Source organism: Gavialis gangeticus, unplaced genomic scaffold (assembly GCF_001723915.1).
Source record: "Gavialis gangeticus isolate Ggan-Ray unplaced genomic scaffold, GavGan_comp1, whole genome shotgun sequence".
Lineage (NCBI taxonomy): Eukaryota > Metazoa > Chordata > Crocodylia > Gavialidae > Gavialis > Gavialis gangeticus.
In genome coordinates this window covers 483,004-499,970 of record NW_017728981.1, presented here as the reverse complement: position 1 = coordinate 499,970, position 16,967 = coordinate 483,004, and the positions used below count along the sequence as shown (strand labels likewise).

General features: G+C 45.0%; 1 protein-coding gene across 1 annotated transcript in view; it reads right to left on the bottom strand.

Annotated features, from left to right (window-relative positions):
• Positions 1-1,028: 1,028 nt before the first annotated feature.
• Positions 1,029-16,967, bottom strand: part of LIMA1 (LIM domain and actin binding 1) — a 45,629-nt gene continuing 29,690 nt past the window's right edge. The window contains exons 6-12 of the mRNA XM_019511011.1: positions 15,658-15,766; positions 14,006-14,151; positions 11,221-11,325; positions 8,815-8,872; positions 7,266-7,381; positions 3,776-3,909; positions 1,029-3,335 (exon numbers count right to left, since the gene is read on the bottom strand). Of these exons, the coding sequence (XP_019366556.1) occupies positions 2,339-3,335; positions 3,776-3,909; positions 7,266-7,381; positions 8,815-8,872; positions 11,221-11,325; positions 14,006-14,151; positions 15,658-15,766 (1,665 nt within the window). The 3' untranslated portion in view covers positions 1,029-2,338. The remainder of the gene's footprint in view (positions 3,336-3,775; positions 3,910-7,265; positions 7,382-8,814; positions 8,873-11,220; positions 11,326-14,005; positions 14,152-15,657; positions 15,767-16,967) is intronic.

Below are 16,967 nucleotides of genomic sequence, written 5' to 3'. Positions count from 1 at the left end.
ACGCGTAAGGGGTGCACGTGGACCCCGTGAGAGCAGCTGCGCAGCCCCTGGGCGTGCCAGCCGCAAGACCAGAAGTGCTCTTCTGGTTTCGCTCCTGGGGGACCCCCCCCATTGGCAATCTGGTGCCCCTGCAGACTCGGGAGGCACCAGGTGCCCATGCTGACCAGCACCACGGCTGAAAGGGACCAGTATGAACACAAGCTGGCAGCGCGACGCTATAGCCAGCAGGGCAAATAATATTGTGGCGTGCATCACTCGATGCATCTCCAGTAACACCAAGGAGGCGATTCTTCTGCTCTACTCAGCACTGGCGAGACCGCAGCTGGAGGGCTGTGTCCAAGTCTGGGAACCGCACTTGAACAAGGACACAGACAAGCTGGAGAGAGTCCAAAGAAGAGCCACCCATATGATCAGAGTCTTAGCTGGCAAGCTATAGGAGGAAAGGCTGAGGGACCTGGGATTCTCCAGCCTGAAGAAAAGGCTGAGAGAGGACCTGGTAGCAGCTTACCGTCACACTAGGGGAATACAGCAAGCGCTTGGTGAGCAGCTGTTCACCAGAACACCCAAGGGGAAAACCAGGAGTAAGGGCCACAAACTCCTGGAAGACTGATTCAGGCTCAACATTAGGGAAAACTTCAGTCAGGGTGTCTGTAGAATAAGCTCCCTCCAGAGGTGGTGCAATCGCCTACCGGGGAAATCTTCAAGAAGAGACTGGACAGTCACCGCACTCTCTTTCCTGCTGGGTGCAGGAGGCTGGATCCGATGATCTTCCGAGGTCCCTTCCAGCCCCTACAATCTATGAACTACTCAACATCAAAAAATAAATGTGTGCCCTTCTACCCCGGTACAGCCAGGCCTGTCCAATTCCCTGTATTAGAAGGATGAAAGTTGTCTTGCCATCAGAATGGATCAACAGTGTCACCTAGTGGTGACACACCCACATTAAGCAAAAGAGAACAGCTCATCTTTGTGGCCTAAAATGCACCTTGGTGTAATTGGAAAAAAAAAAAAAAGGTTTCCAAGCACAGTTAAACATAAATGAAAAAGCTTTATTGAATAAAAATGGTTTCATACTTAGAAGGTTTGGTAAGAAAGCAGAATATTTTACACCTCTAAAATATAATTAGAGCTAATTTTCAAATTAATACAGTACAAAGAAAAGTTACTATAGAAATAACCCTCCCAGTTTGAATACCATTGTTTGTAGCATAAAATGCAGTCGTTTAAAATGTACTAAAAACTTCAATGCTAGAAACAAGTCCTATGGAAAAAAGAAAAATCTCACTGTTCTAGTTTTAGGATCCCACAGATTTTGTATGCAGCATAAATCTCACAGATGTAACCATTAAAAAAAAAAAAAAAATCTCTCTGGCAGTTCAGTATCAGGAGAATGCAATTATTGAAAGGCCTTACAAACAGTATTTGCAACTTTAAGTAACTCAGAGTGGTAAAGAAAGTCTAAGAAATAAAACATTTCACCTCTGAAACATATGGAATGCAAGAGTAATGGCCTGCAAGTTGCTGCGACAGAGATGGGTTGTCCTCGTGAGCCCCAGTTGTCAGCACTGCTTCAGACACTGGCTGTAATACTTCTATCCCAGAAGTGGGTGTGCTGGTGCATTTGCTAGCCAGAGGGCTCTGGTACACCTTCATTCCAGTTTGGAAAATAAATGAGGCTTGCAGAGAAAAACAGAGTGCAAAACAGGAATTTTTGCATGGATCAAGAGCAAGCGAGTTAGACAATAGAAAGAATCATCCTGTTGTATTCTGTGCACTTCTGTATGAGACTTAAGTTGCTAGATATTAAGCACAAAACAATTAGTGTTTTCATTATAAAAATATCCCAGCTGTGCCCTTTACATGAATTAAAGTGCATTCAGTCACCATTTTAAAAGCAGGCCTGAAAGTTCCTTTGAAATTGGTCCCCAAGTATTGCAATAGCATTCACAGTGGCAAGAGTAGTGTATTAAAAGAGAAGTTTGGTTTTTAAATGCCACCACTGGGAGTACAGTGAAGTCCTGCAAATCATCATTGGTGGAATAAAGTACCCAAGCACAGAAGATGACAATGAGGATAATCAGGGTACAGAGTGGATCTTTGTTCCCGTGCTGAGAATTGGGAAAACTATCCCACAACAAGGGATTATGTACGTTTTAATTTAGATACATATGGCTTTTGCAGGTTTCCACTGTACTCCAAGACCTCCGCATGTTCTGTGGTTCCCTTATGGATCAATGTGCAGAGAGGATCACTTTCACAGAGGGCAGCTGCTTGTTAAAGCTAAAACACCAATTTAAGGCCAAACACCTTGCAGCAACTTTGCCAGTGAAAGGCCAATTTATTCATCTTCATCTTCGTCCTCATAGTATCGATTCCTTTTGATCTGTTCCTCCACGGATAGTTCTTCCGCCTCTTCCTCTTCCCAGAACCCGACATCCTGAGATTTGCGATTCTGACCAGGAGATAATTCCTTAGAAGTCACCACATTCACCAAGCTGGAGCGTTCAGGAGAACTTGGGGCAAGCAGTTCATTGTTTGGAGCTGGTTGCACTTCAGCAGCATTTTCTTCCTCTTCATCTGTCACTGTGTTCACCTGGCTGTTCTCCAAGTTTTCTTCCCCTTCTGCCTTAATGCCAGGAGCTTGCCTTTCCCTCTCTGCCTCCAGGTCCTTATTCTTCTCTTCAGCATTATGGACAGTTTGCTTTTTTTCTACCTCTACCTCCTTCTCTAGTTCCTGGCTTTTTTTGAACATGCCCCTGTCTGCCTTGGAAGAAGACGCATGCTCCATTTTGGTTCCCTTAACAGACATCGTTCTAAATGAGGCAGCTACCGTAAAGGGTCGGCTTCTTTCCTTCAGGGAGGAAGTTCTCCGTAACTTTTTGAGATCCAAGTCCTCAGCCTCCTGAACATCGGGCTTGGAGACCTCCTCTTCTGGAGGCCACTTTGGCTTGAACACCTTGATCCCTTCTTCTACAGCACTTCCTTGACTCCCTAGTTCAGATGGTGGTGGCCAGGCAATCCTTAGTTTCTTTGTTTCTGCAGGTTTCTCTTCTCTTTCAGGCAAAACTGCAGCTCTTGCTTCCATGTTTGCTGCCAGAATTCCCACCTTTGCAATGGGGGCATCTTCTACGCCTGGACTTTTAGGGACGTCTGTCGTACAGGTGGTCTGGGCAGATTTCTCCATGGATTCTTCTTCATTTTCCATTTTGCTCATCCATAGCTCTTTGTGCTGTTTGTGCCCAAACCCCTCATCGTAGTTGCCTTTGGCTTTGAAAAGCTGATTGAAGTGAGGCTTGCAGTAAATGCTCCCGTGGAGAGATGCATAAGTTCCAAGACTATTCAAGAAAAAGTGGAGTAAACATTAGCATTCTTGCACACCGAGTCAAAGAAGAAAAAAAAAAGTCCAAGCTTCTCAGGTCACTAAGAAAGGCCTGGCATTAAAATGTCTTTGGTGTTCGGGAAAAAGTCTTACAGTGGCTTCACCTGATGTCACCAGATGGAGTGCAGGCTGATAAAACGGGACCCATGTCTCCCTCCCACACCCCTCAGGGCTTAGAACTGCAAAGTGCTTTAGGAAGGCGGGACACTATCCCCACTTTAGGGGTTGACATGACTGGTGCTAGATCCTGACTCCCAGCCTCTGCTAGATCCACCGGATTACCACCGTCTCTGCCTCAGCCTCCTGTTTGCACAGGACTTTACATTCTGCTTGTTAACATTTCAGGACAGCTGAACTGCCTCCTAGAGAGAGCAGGTTCAAAGCAAGGCAGGTTACCTGAGTTTACTGTTGCAGTATGAACAGCGGAAGCAGCTGATATGAAACACCTGCTGGTTGGCAAAGAGGCGCTCCATTGGGTACACCGTCTTCTGACACCCAACGCAAGTCTCCTTCACTGGCAACTGAAACTTCTAAGGGAAGAAAAGAGTGCTTGTTAATTGGAAACAAACTGCCTGGTTGAAGGCTGGGCAAAACACCAGAAACACCTTTGTACCCCTGAGCATGCCATTATCAGCAGCTCTGATGGTTAGTCCCCACCTGAGACTCAGTGGGTTGAGCCAGTCCTAAAAGACTCTACACCAGGGGATGGGCACAATGCGGCCTGCCAGGCCATCCCACCTGGCTCATGGGGCCCCTAAAAATTTTAGAAAACTAATATTTATCTGCCCCTGGCTGACAGTCATGCGGCCCTCAATGGCTTGCCAAAACTCAGTAAGTGGCCCTCCGCCCAAAATAACTGCACGCCCCTGCTCTACACGGTATTCTCACATAATTAATGTACCTCTAGGGAAAGAGATGGTGGTAGATAAATAGTGGTGGGACAAGGAAGCAACTTTCGATCCTCTGGTGTATGTGCAAGGCGTCTCTAGCCAGGTGCCTGATGACTCCACTTATACAGAGTCCTGTGCCCATCATACAAAGACCTTTGACACGTACGCCTAGGCAAGAGCATGGAGGAGCGGTGGCTGCCCCATGGTACCACCCCCCTTTAGACCATTGAGACAGAATCCAAGTCCAGATGTTCAGTGCCTCGATGGTTGTAATTTCTGCCAGAGAGCAACTGCTGCTGACTGCTTACTGCCTTGCAAGAAGGGTGCCTTTGTCAGGGTCTCTTAGCCTTTCTCCAACCAAGGAGTACCCACAAGGGAGCAGGGGCTAAGGTTTCGAGGCGCCTTATACTCGCCTTACTCGGGAGGTTGCAACACTGGTATTTTATAGGAGCTACCCGGCTACATGAGTAGCACCATCACATTGCCACCAGGCCTCTAGTCAGATGCAATTTCCAGTCACACGCCACAAACAGCTCAGTACAGAAAAGGAAGAGTGATGAATGGGCCAAGCAAGCAAGAGGGCACAAGTGGGAGGGGAACAGTCTGCTCAAAGGTTTAGGGCAAGCAAGGTTTATTAGATGCTCTTGGCATTATGAACAGGGAAGGCTCACTTAAGCAGGAAAACATCTCAACAGAAAGGTTTCGATGCTGCAACGATGAGGTAAGCTATCCTCCACTGCTGACATGCCATCCTCATAAAATTAAAAGTACTTGGCGACTATCGCTAGCATTAACGGAGGTCTGATGTTACACAAGTACCGTCGTATGCATTTCCTGAGTAAATGAACAGCATCTTCTAACTAGGGAGGAGCACATGGGTAAAGTCAAGGCTAGGGCCTGCATGGGAACGACCTCAGCATTTCTGCTTCCTGAAGGCATCATAAGGTAGTACTCTGTCCATTAAAAAGGTCACTTGATGCTGCTCATTAAACACAGAGGTGGTATGTAATGTTGGAGGAACAACAGATTACACATTCTGTCAAAGCTTGACCTTCCTGGACCACTTTCCGATTGCAACCATTCTTCCAGCTACAGAGTACAGAAATAATCTAGGGGTGCATCGGAGCGCGCCACTTACTTATTGTTCCCGTCCTTCGGCAAGGGAACAATATGTTGGAAGTTTAATACAAAGGATTTAAGGGAACCTTATGATGGTTAAGGGATGTGGCAAGGGGGAAGTGGAAGGTCACAAGACGAAGGATTAGTGATTGTTTCTAGTCTCTCACAAATAAAGTGACACCAGGGCACGGCATTGATTATGATAGGTGAAGGCCAAACTATTGAAGACAGAGCCAGTCACTTTAAATTTGGTCGGTCAACCTTAATGTTGCATGTAATTAGGTATTTTTCTATGTATTAATATCTAGTCTCACACACACACACACACTTCTCATCAACCTTAAGTCAGCGTCATTTCAGACAATGTCTCAAGGGCCTAATCCACATTGATATTACACTGACCAGCCCACCTCTCTGAGCTCAAGAGATACATTTTTTTAAAAGGGAACTTATAGGCACACACCCTGCACATATTTTCAATTCTGAGAGAGTGAAAACTCATGAACAGAAATTTAGGAGGCCAAAGATCTACTCACACATCCTTTGCCGCAAGGGGGAGGAACAAAACGCCAAGCAACTTGCCTGCCAGTCCAAAATGCACCGCCCCCCCCAGCCCAACGGCAGAACTTTGCAAGTTTGCATTACAAGCCACTGCAATGCATATCCCAATCTAAGAAAAGGCACTTACACATATACGTAATGGGCCCTGTGCCTGCTGGCAAGGTGTTTTGGGGTGTGTAGAGAAAGGATTTCCTTTCCGGGCGCACTAAGAATAGGAGCTACAGGAGGAGGATGAAGACCACTTAATATAAAGGAGAACTGGAGAGAAAGCTGAGAGTTGAGCTCACATTAGAAGGGAAGCAGAAGGCAGGAGTAGAGATTAGGAACCAAGAGCAGGAAACAGAAGCTGGAAAAGACAAATAGGAACCTTAGATGAATAAACAGCATGTGGGCTACTCTCCAAGTACTGCAGCTACTACAGTACCGATGGAGGTGACAGCCACTTCGTTTTCCAAATGGTTAAGCATACAGGTTGCAGATTCTCTCACTTTTCACAAAGAATAAAAGCTGGAAAAAAAAACTTGTGAACCTCCCACAGTCCAGAATGGCCTCAAAGAAGCATCCAAGTCATAACATCTTTTAGGAGACACTCATAGTACTCTGTGCATGGTAAGGACCCAAGTCTCATTACTCTCGAGACTGGCTGACTCTTGAGAGTAGCCGGACAGAGTTTAAGAGAGGCCAGGTTTGAGACCAAAGCAGTGCACTGTGGAATGCCTGGGGGACCAACTGGTCGCCAACCCTGTAAGAATATCACAGGACAGCTGTTCAGATGTCTGTTGCAATAGCACAGGAGGGAGCATTAGTAGCTCTTATCCTGGGAACCCTTTAGGGTATCTGTCTCATGACAAGCGGCGAGGACATCTGAACACTCGTGCTTTGGTCTTGCCGGAAAACATTTTCTCCAGCAACAGGGGCAATCTGTTTGTAGCCTCGGTGAAGGCTCTTATGCTGCATCATTAGCACGATGCAGTTTTAACAGCATAGCACCAGTCAGCATGCAGCTCAAACGCCACAGATCACCAGATCCTCTGATCTATCAAAAGCCTGTGCTGAGCCCAACATGAAATTCCTGCATATCCTACTGCTGTCAAGAGCTAGTTTCTGCAAAACGCTTTGTTGAAATAAAGGTTGAATGTACACTAAAGTTACAGGGGTTAAGAGCTCTTGAGGGATAGTTTAGATACTGAGAAATTAGCACAAAGTCCCCCAGGAGCACGCAGATGCACAGGCTGGTTTAGGTCATTTCTATGTTATAATCAGCTTTACTTCCATTAATTGTTGCTCATATTTAGGAGACAAATTAGCTGCCATACCTTCACAGCTTTTGGTGGAGAGGCATCCGTTTGGCTGAGTGGTTTCATATCGGAGGCTGGCTGTTTTGCGCAGACAGGTCTCTGGGTTTCCATCCCCATCTGTGAATTGAGTTCAACTGGGGGAGGGAACGGGAACAGTTATTTCCATTCATGTAAACAGGAGAAGAATTCTAGAAGAATTAGCTCCAAAGCCAAAATCTTTACATGCTCAATTTACTCTGACCTTTTTAGCACCAAAGTTATCAAATGAATGAACTGCTGGTGGGGGAGGTGGAAGCGGGCCAACCTCTTACCAAGTCTGCATGCAACTCCTGGAGACTATGGCACCATTTCAAAATGCTTCTGAACATGCTTAACTCAACCACAGGAACTCAGTGGGCTATACCGTAACCAACCACGAGCCGACATGCTTTACTAATAGGAATTTTCTTACCACTGGAGGCAGACAAGGTTCTTTGGGTGCATCTGATATCTTTTATTAAACCAACTTAAATTGGTGGGGGAGAAAAAAAATTTCCATCCAAGAAGAGCACACACCAACTGCAGATGCTTCCTCAGCCTGACGAAGGGTTTTTAAACCCAAAAGCTTGCTAAGAAATATTTTTCCAACCATCTGAGTTGGTCTAATAAAAAGGTATCACACTGACCCAAAGAACCATGTCTGCCTATGTCCTTAGACCAACACGGCTACAACTTCCACCCTACCACTGGAGGACACTTGAAATACAGCAGCACAGGGCAGCTGACTTCGGTATACACCTTGGATTATTGACTCATCTGTAGGCTACTGTGCTATAAACTCAAATGGCAGGGGGAACTGCATGGTTATAGTTACGTTCCTACAAAATTTAGAGCTCGCATTATCTTAACACTGCAGCTCCAAATCAGGTAACTAACCCGATTAAAACAAATTCAGCACAGGACTTGAGCTGGAGAGAACAACTTTAGCACAGAAGAGATTTTGATTGGACAAAATATATATACATCCTCAAAATTTGATTCAAAGGGATTGCAAAGGATGAAAGGATTAGGAAGAGATTTTTTTTTTGTTAAACAACTCGTTTTTAAGGATTACTACACTTAAAACAAGCAATTTTATTCATTCTTTTTATTAACGATGTAATAATTCATAAGGAACAAAAATGTCAGAATCAGTCAAATTTATAATCAAGTTTTAAGTCACTGGAAGTCAGGAGTCCGAGATAAAAACTGATATGCAGTGACATTTACTTTAGCCAAAATTGCCGACTTAAGTACGCTACAAATTAAAAGAATACCCATAGATAACACGAGTAGACTTTCTTGCACACGGCAGGATCCAAGTTCTTGTACTGACAGATCGCTTCTGAAAGGGCAAGTTAAATTAAATGCAGGTCTCAACTGGCATACACCCCCGTGATTCAATAGCTGTCCATTGCCAATTCCAAAAGCTCGGGCTGCTGGCAGCAAAATGGGTTTCACTTAAGTACGGCGTGCAAACGTGTGCATTTCTGACACCCTCGGCTATTCGCTTGCCACATCTTACTGAGTCAGGGGAACGGGTACTTACTGGTTCCATCTTCAGAAAGGTGAGTGTGGAAATTCAGACTGTTCTCCCCTAAAGGAACCTGAGAGAAAAACATGTTTGAGCCCATATGAAAGAGTTGCTCAGCTGGTTAAGTCCAGCTCACTCGAACGTACTCCTGGATCATCCTGGCTTGAGCAACAAAACAACGGGCAATTTAACAAAATAGGGCATTCCTTCAGACAACAGCCATAACCTAAGTGATAAAATCAGTCTTGAAGGCACAAGGCAGGGTATGATCACTTGCCAAGAACAGGTGGCCTCTGCCACATAAAGCAGACTCCCAAGTTGTTCACTGCTTAAATACTCATTAAATGCACATTCAGACTCTTTTGTTTAATGCTCATGCTAGGAGCATGGGCTGGAGATGGAGCTTTACAGCTTGTACACCTGGATGCAGTAGATTTAGGAAAGAACTAGCCACTTTGCTGATGTTCCCTACAGGTTCTTTCACTACTAAATCTGAGATTTGCTCGATTTGTGAGGCCTTGCTTCAGAAGCAACCTGATTCACATCACCTACTGGCATGTCAGTGGGTTATGCACATCCAGAAGAACCCAATTTCTCTAAAAACGGAGGCATTTTAAAAGAAGATTCCCCCAAACTACAAAACCATACGCTCCCAGTTTAAAACTCAGATCGGAGTCTCTCTTTATATTCCTTCTGCACAATATAATTTGAAAGTTATATTTTAAACCCTTAAGGCAAAAGCTACTTGGGACAGCTTCTCAGGTATTTCTGCTTGGCTCTTTCTGTATATTAAATGTATAGGGCTAGAAGTAGAACTGAAATACTTTAACAAGATTAACAGCAGAGCCTCACTAATGCATGCTAATGACTCCAAGACCCATTGCAAAGGACCGAAGCTGCTCATTAAATGGCGTCCGCATGCCAGAATACTGCATTCAGTTGAAAACTTTAGTTTGTCCTAATTCGAAGCATATGAGGAAGTGAGAAGACCACAGTATGCTTTCCACTAGTAAAAGATCACTAATCCTTGGCTACTGAATCTGGTTGAAGCGTGCTGTTCTCCTCACCTGGCACTTTGTACTTGCGAATGACAAGCGTTATCAGTAGGCCTGTGCGAAGCGGCTAGTATTCGCATCGGCTTCAGATTTGGCTGATCTGAGGGACAGCAATTCAAATCACTGTCCCAAATTGATTCAGCTGAATCCGATTCGGAGATTCGGCTGCCTGCTTACTGGCGTGAAGCCCAGGTCCCTGCAGCGGCAAGCGGGGACTGCCCAAATCGATTCGGAGGCTTCAAATCAATTTGGACCTTTTTATTGGTCTCCCAATTTGATTTGGATTTGGAGATTCGGCCGCCGATTCGGGCCGAATCTCCTCCGAATCGAATCGGCACCCAAAGCTTTGCTCAAGCCCTAGTTATCAGCAAGGTCCCATGGCTTCCTTTTCGGCAGAGATTTCTGCCATTTATTGAGAGCCTTAAGACACAGCTAACATCCAGTTTATCCTGCGGTGATGCCAAAGTGACAATCCTAAATCCCACACCAGTCTGTTCAGATCCTGTTGTGCTCATTCAAGCTGGACTTCAGACAACAGCGAAGCGCTACAGGAACACCTATGTTAAAGGAACTATGGCCGCTCCTAGAGCAAGAGGGTGTATTCAAGACCTTCCACTTAATAGCAGGAAGCAGGACGGGAAAGGAGAGAGACTGCTTTAATAGGTGTCTTGTTAGCAACCTCACCTCGTGGAGGAAGCAGCCTCTGCACAGGCTAAAAGGCAAAGGCTGCCTAGCTGCCAGTAAGGAGCAGCTGAAAGCAACCCTTTGGCTGCCCGCCAAAGATAGACTGGGAAGCTTTTAAAAGCACTCCCGGCATTAGTCTGCCACGTGTTCAGAGAGCCTGCGATACACAGTACCCCAATTATTAGCTAGTTTGGTCCCCTTCTGTCACTCCCTAATTTAAGGCAAGTGAGACTTTGCTGTGGTAAGTCTCATTGTTCACTTTAATTAAAATTTGTCTCCTTTCAAAAGGAAAAGGTTTAAAATGCAGCGGGGGGGAGGGGGAAGGAAACAAAAGTGGCAGCTAATCAGGATACCAGTTACATTTACCATGATCTGGCCACTCCGCGCATAGCATGGCCGGCAACCTCCTTCTGGGCTGTCACCTACAGCTCTGTGCTTGTGCAGCACTTTAAAATCTGGACAGTCTCTACAGAAAAGGTTAAAAATTCACAGGTAGGGCTGGTTTACCCCAACCAGGCTGGGAATAAATTTTATGTTTTGAGTTACATTTCTCCAGAGCATAAGCAACTTGTATCAGCTGCCACAAGTCCATTTCCAGACGCGGTACAGAACGGAGCGCTGCCCCACTCGCTCACACTGTAAAGGGTGTCCCTGACCTTCAACCCAGCCGAGTGCATCTTACCTTCTCCCCATCCTGATAGGAAATGGAGTCCACAGAGCTTGGCGGCATATTCTCCTTCTGCTCCGATTTGTCCTGGAGCTCACTTTCACTGACTCGAGGCTCATTCTGCAGAACAACAAAGCACTTCAGTATTGCCAGATTCCTTTCCCACTGGAGAGCTTTCAGCTGTTATTCTTGAAAGAGTCTTCTGGACAGAAATCCCCCACCACACACAAGCGATGGCTAAGGGGAAGGGAAACAGAAGGCTACTCTACATGCATTCAATTAGTGACGTGCCATCCTAAAACTTCTCCCGCCTCTGTGTGAGCTTGAGATACAACTTTATTTCATGCCACAACCTTATCATGGAAACACTTTGCCATTAAGCATCCCTTTCTCTTGATATAAATCTCCCCCTAGATCCAAGTTCTTTTCTTGCTCTCATTCCTGATCTCTCCACTCTTTCCCCTTGGCTGAAACAGTACCCCAGATTTTAGATTATGAGCACTTCAGGACAAAAAAACCCCACATTAAGGTACTACGAAAGTTAGCAATAATTATTCCATGTGCAAATAAGATCTACCCTAGCTTGAATACCTCCCACCAAATTTCAGATGAGTTTTACTGAAAAGTCTTTGGAGAGAGGCGTATCTACATCTCTCCCCAAAGAGTTTTCTGTATATATCTATAGCTATATTGACAGAGAGAGAGAGAGAGAGAGAGAGAGAGCGCGCACTATAATCGAGAGAGAGAGAGAGAGAGAGAATAGATTAATTTTTTTTTTGACACATAAGAATCACAAGGTTTCATGAATGTTCCTGTCCAGTAATCAGATCCCATGGTGAGGCAAGGCTCATGCCTTTCACAGGGCAGCCTCTCTATAGCAAAGGAAAGAAGCTGCTAAATTCCAAAAAAAGGTATACTAGACTTTATATGCAGGGTTTACATAGCTCTTAGTCCCTATTTTTATCATCTCATTAAATACTACTGTTGTAGTATTAAATACTACTGTTGAATATAGATCTCATTAAATACAGCTGTTGAATATACTAGTGCTTTCAACCAGGAATACTTGAGATCGTTCTTCTGGAAGGGTTCTTAAGGAATTACATTCTTGTAGTATTGCAAGAGAAGAAAACACACCACGCGTTTACTAGTCTCTATTAGGTCTTGCCTATACCATGCATAGCACTGGAGACTAGTCTCATTCCAAGAAGGATTAACTCTGTTTTGTAGTGTAGATGGAACCAGGGCTCTCTGTATTATTTGGAAAACTCTGCACCATCACACCAGAAGACCCTTTATGCCCCTTTGGCAGAAACCTGGCAAATCTCCTGCCCAAAACTAGGTGCTTGAAAATTGCTGCAAAATTGACTACAGCTACAGCGGTTTGTACACATGTGCAACTACAGTTGTTGCTAACAGGCAACCAGAATCCTGCTGGGAGTGACTGGCAGGGGAGAGCGCGCAAGGGGGGGGACAACAGTCCCTGGCAGGGATTCAGCCAGCAACAACATGCAAATGGGAATGTCTGCATTGGAGGGCCCAAGCCAGGACAGTGTTTAATCTATACTGGGAGCAAGTCCAGAAGGAATTCATGTGGTACCTGGCTAGTTACTAGAGAATGATGTAGTCAGCCAACTGAAACCATTGCCATTAGAAACTGCAAAAGGCAGTTTAGCTAACTGAATGCACCAAAGAAAAAATCAGGATCTAGAAAACAGCCACGAGCAGTTAAGCAGATTTCATAGACATTAGGGCTGGATTTATTACACTAGCTGCAATTACTTTCAGCTCATGCCATTAAATTTACTTCAATTATGCCCAAAAGCTTAAGATTTAGACCCACTCTGCATATGGTGTGCAGAAATCCCTTCAGTTTGGACAGGGCTGTTCCAATGAGATAAAATACACCCACCCACCCTCTACAGATGCTTCTGGGAAGCATGAACACTTCCAAATCTTAACTCCAAGATATTCAACGCTGGTGGCTCAAGTCATGAGGCATTTCCTTACTTACGATACTGTCATACTCTTGGAATGCATCGGTCTAGCTATAGAGAGCATTCAAAAAAAATGGGGGGGGGGGAAAGAGTCCTAAGAGCCCCAACATTAACACAAAACAACAGACAATTCTGACTAACTCTCCCAACACATGCTTGATTCTTGCCGAGTACCCTGCAGTTTGCTATGATTCACTGGTTGCTATTTCCTGTTTAAATATCTGGCTAGCTAGCACAGGCTAGTTCTTTGCAATAGCTCAGGTAAGAAAAAACAGGTTGAGGTCAGAGTAAATAAGATAAGAGTATTTGAAGAGGACTGTTTGCACAGAAGAAGGCTGGTTATAAAGCACAGGCCTGTGATGGGATCTAGACTCCATTCATTAAAAGCCTGTGGGCAAGTCCCTGCTTCATTTCTGTCTCTCCTTTTCACCTTAATCCAAGGGGCCTGCAAGGTTGAATTAGTGTGCTTAAAGCAAGCGGAGACGTTTGGATGTAGGAAGCCAAGAAATATCCGTTACAGTCCCACGTAGGCTCCTTGGCCAATGTGCCAGCTGTTGAGTCTTTGGAAAGTGTAGACATTATTCCAGGAAGAGGTGAAAACCCATCTCTCACTTCAGGGCTTTTAATTCTGCAGAGCAGACTACAGGCTTTAATTTCAAACAAATCAATGAATGATCTTCTCCTTTCAGACAGCATAAAATTACGTATTCATAGCCTAGTTTTCACAGACATTTCTTAGCCTCAGGGCTATGCCAGTGCGACGCCCACCACCTTACACAAAAAAAGCACAAGGGCAGACATACCGCGAGGCTAGTGGGACTCCCTTGCTTGGACACGGCTGCCTGGTACTTTGCCAGTCTATCCTTTATTGATGTTTCTGTTAGGCGAGGCATCTCCAGCGTTCTTCGGCTCTCCGAGCTGAATGTCGGGGAGCTGCACATTAGGTGCCCTGCAACAAGGCAGATATATGGTTAGAGTGACCTTGATAAGGTGTTAACTGTAAACTCTTCTGCAGAAGAAGTCAAGCATCTTCCTATTCCAGTCTCAAAATGATGCAAAGGTGTGTGATCCCCTGGCTAGCAGTACCAGCCTTTCCCAGGCAACACAGCTGTATATTAGGAGCAGCATCTCAGAACATGCACGTGACGTCTGTGCATTTTAGCAGCCACGCGGAGGAGTTCAGCCAATGCTCCTCACAAGCAACATGTAAATGTGTCAAGTGCCATCCCTTAACCAAGCAGAGAGCAGGAATATACACAGCGGTTTCACAATGGCAGTGAAGTACCTTGGGTGGTGTTTTCCTTTATTAATTCTTGCAGAAGGAGGACGTAAAGGGGAGATCTAGGGAAAGAGAGGGGGAACTTTAACCCTCCAGTCCTAATCCCTAAATACACCATTTAGGCCTCCTCTCAACCAAGATTTTACAGACAGTTTAAACTTGGTCCCAAAGCATCCTGGCAAGTTGGTTAGAGGTATCCCCATTTTATGCAGCAGGAGCATAAAGATACTGGATCGTCTGATCAAGGCCGTAGTGGGAGAACGTAGCCAGACTCGGATCTAACTCACGGGGCTGCGTCTCCCTCCCGTCTCCTCCTGCTCCTTACCTTAACCCACTTCAGTTAAGTCACCTAGCCCTTATTTTAGGCAGGGCATAGATTTAGGAATCCAGCAGCTCTGATCAACACACTACATGTCTTCTTGGTTAAGGGTCAATCCTTTCATGATAGCTTTGATCACGCAACAGAACTAATAATACAGAGATCTTTAATAAACCAGGTCTCAAATGTCTGTCTCGTTTTAATTTACAAGACGCAATATAAAGATGTTCCAATGAATGTCCCTCCAGGTGCACAGTGGTAAGAACTGATGCTTTTCATTGCATCCCGCATTGTTCAGGGAAAAGCATGGTTTGCAATGCTAGGAAGCAAGAGCTCATATTAGCCATAGGCTGGAAACCACACTGGAGTCGTATTTAAAAGCCATCATTCGAACAAAAGCTATTTAAGGACACCTGATCAATTCAGCAGTGCCCATAATTCAAGAGCTCAATAGCAGCTGCAGAGCTTTGGAGGAAAGGTCATGTGGATTTAAAGCAGCAAGAATTTCACCATAGAGGGATACAAGCCAAATAGGGAGAAATAAGTCTACTGCTACTCTAGCGTCTATACGAGTTAAACTACATAATCTAATAATAAACCCAGGGCTAAGAGTCAGGAGATACAATTGTCTTCTTAGTTCTGCCAAAGTTGTTTCCCGCGCCTCGGTTAAAAAAAAGGTTAGCAAGTAAAGGTGCTAAACAACAAGCCTTTAAGTTTGTAAAATCCTTGGACCCCTTGCTGAGAACACTGGATCTCCCTCTCCTGTCTCTGCCAGATAAAGTTATTCCCCTTGTGTGTCACACACCAAACGGAGCAATTTCAGTGCCCGGGTCCAACTGCCTCCAGCGCCTACCAACCTGAAGTGCTACGGCTTCTCTCACCAGAACCGGTATCAAGGTCCTCAGAAGAGAAGCTGTTTTCAGAGATCCTCCTGCCACCCGTAGTCTTGGTCTGGTCCCGAGGAATCTGTTTAAGACAAAACCTACTTAATCAGCTCTCTGAAGCAGCAGAGATGGTTGATCCTTTGAGGTTGGCAGGAGGCTTTAGCAAATGTCCTTCATTGGACTGAACAAGTCTGGCAGAGGTCATGCTATTCAGCAAAGAAAGTTTCATTAAAGGATACCTACCCCCCGCAGAGGTATACAAGCGCCCTTGGACTGTAGCAGGTGATTAGTCGTCTTTGCTTGAATGCCCCAGAACCACAAAGATTGCAGATCTTTTTGTACATTTACCTTCTCCGGTACATTGCCATAAACTAGAGCTCTGGAGCAACTGGCAGCTGCAATGATAGGCTGACAGGTTACAAACTCAGTACCAAACACTTTATGAAGGTGTCATATTCAGGGGGGAAAGGCAATGAGCCTTTTATATCTGCAATAAAGCCCAGTGATTAAATAGCAAAGTTCTAGCATGAAAGTTAGTCCCAGATGAGCACAAGTTTGTTCGTGTCAATTAAGTGAGAGTAATCGAGTCCAGGCATGCCTCAAATTAGTTCTAGTAAAGCTGTCACTTAAACAGGATGGTCCTGGACAGAAATCTTCAGATCTCTGAGATAATCCGTATCCACACAGTAGTGATGGCTGGACAGGAGATTTTGCACTAGCCGCAGACAGATGCTCTGGCTGGCTCATCCAGACTGGATGCGTATTTGTTGCAACCAACCCTGCCAATGTCCCCTACAAATTTAGCGCTCAATAAAAATCCAGCAACTGCAAAACTATATTTCAACAGCCCCTCTGATTGCTCCACAGTGTGCAGAGTTTAAATCGGACTGCATCGAGATAGGGTGTTTTCACAGCTGAAATTCAACCTATGAACAGAGTCCCATCATCCCCAGGAAGAGTTAAATCTCAAAGCCAGTTGGAAATTAAGATTACAGGCTGAGGAGAGAAAAAAGGGCAGGTTTGGCAAGACACGCCAACCACACTTTTCCCCCCACCCCCTGCTGCCAACAAGCTTTTCATTTGCCGGGTCACCAAACTGCAGGAAATTCCACTGTTTTATTCTAACCGAGCTGCACTGGAAAATAATCACTGTGAAAAACCAGTGCTTTTCAGCACACAAGACAGAGGACCTTCATTAGGAAAGGAAAAAATCTTTTATGTTTTCCATTAATGTGGGAAGGAATTTTATATTTCTGCCACTTAGGACTTTGATAGCTTTTTTT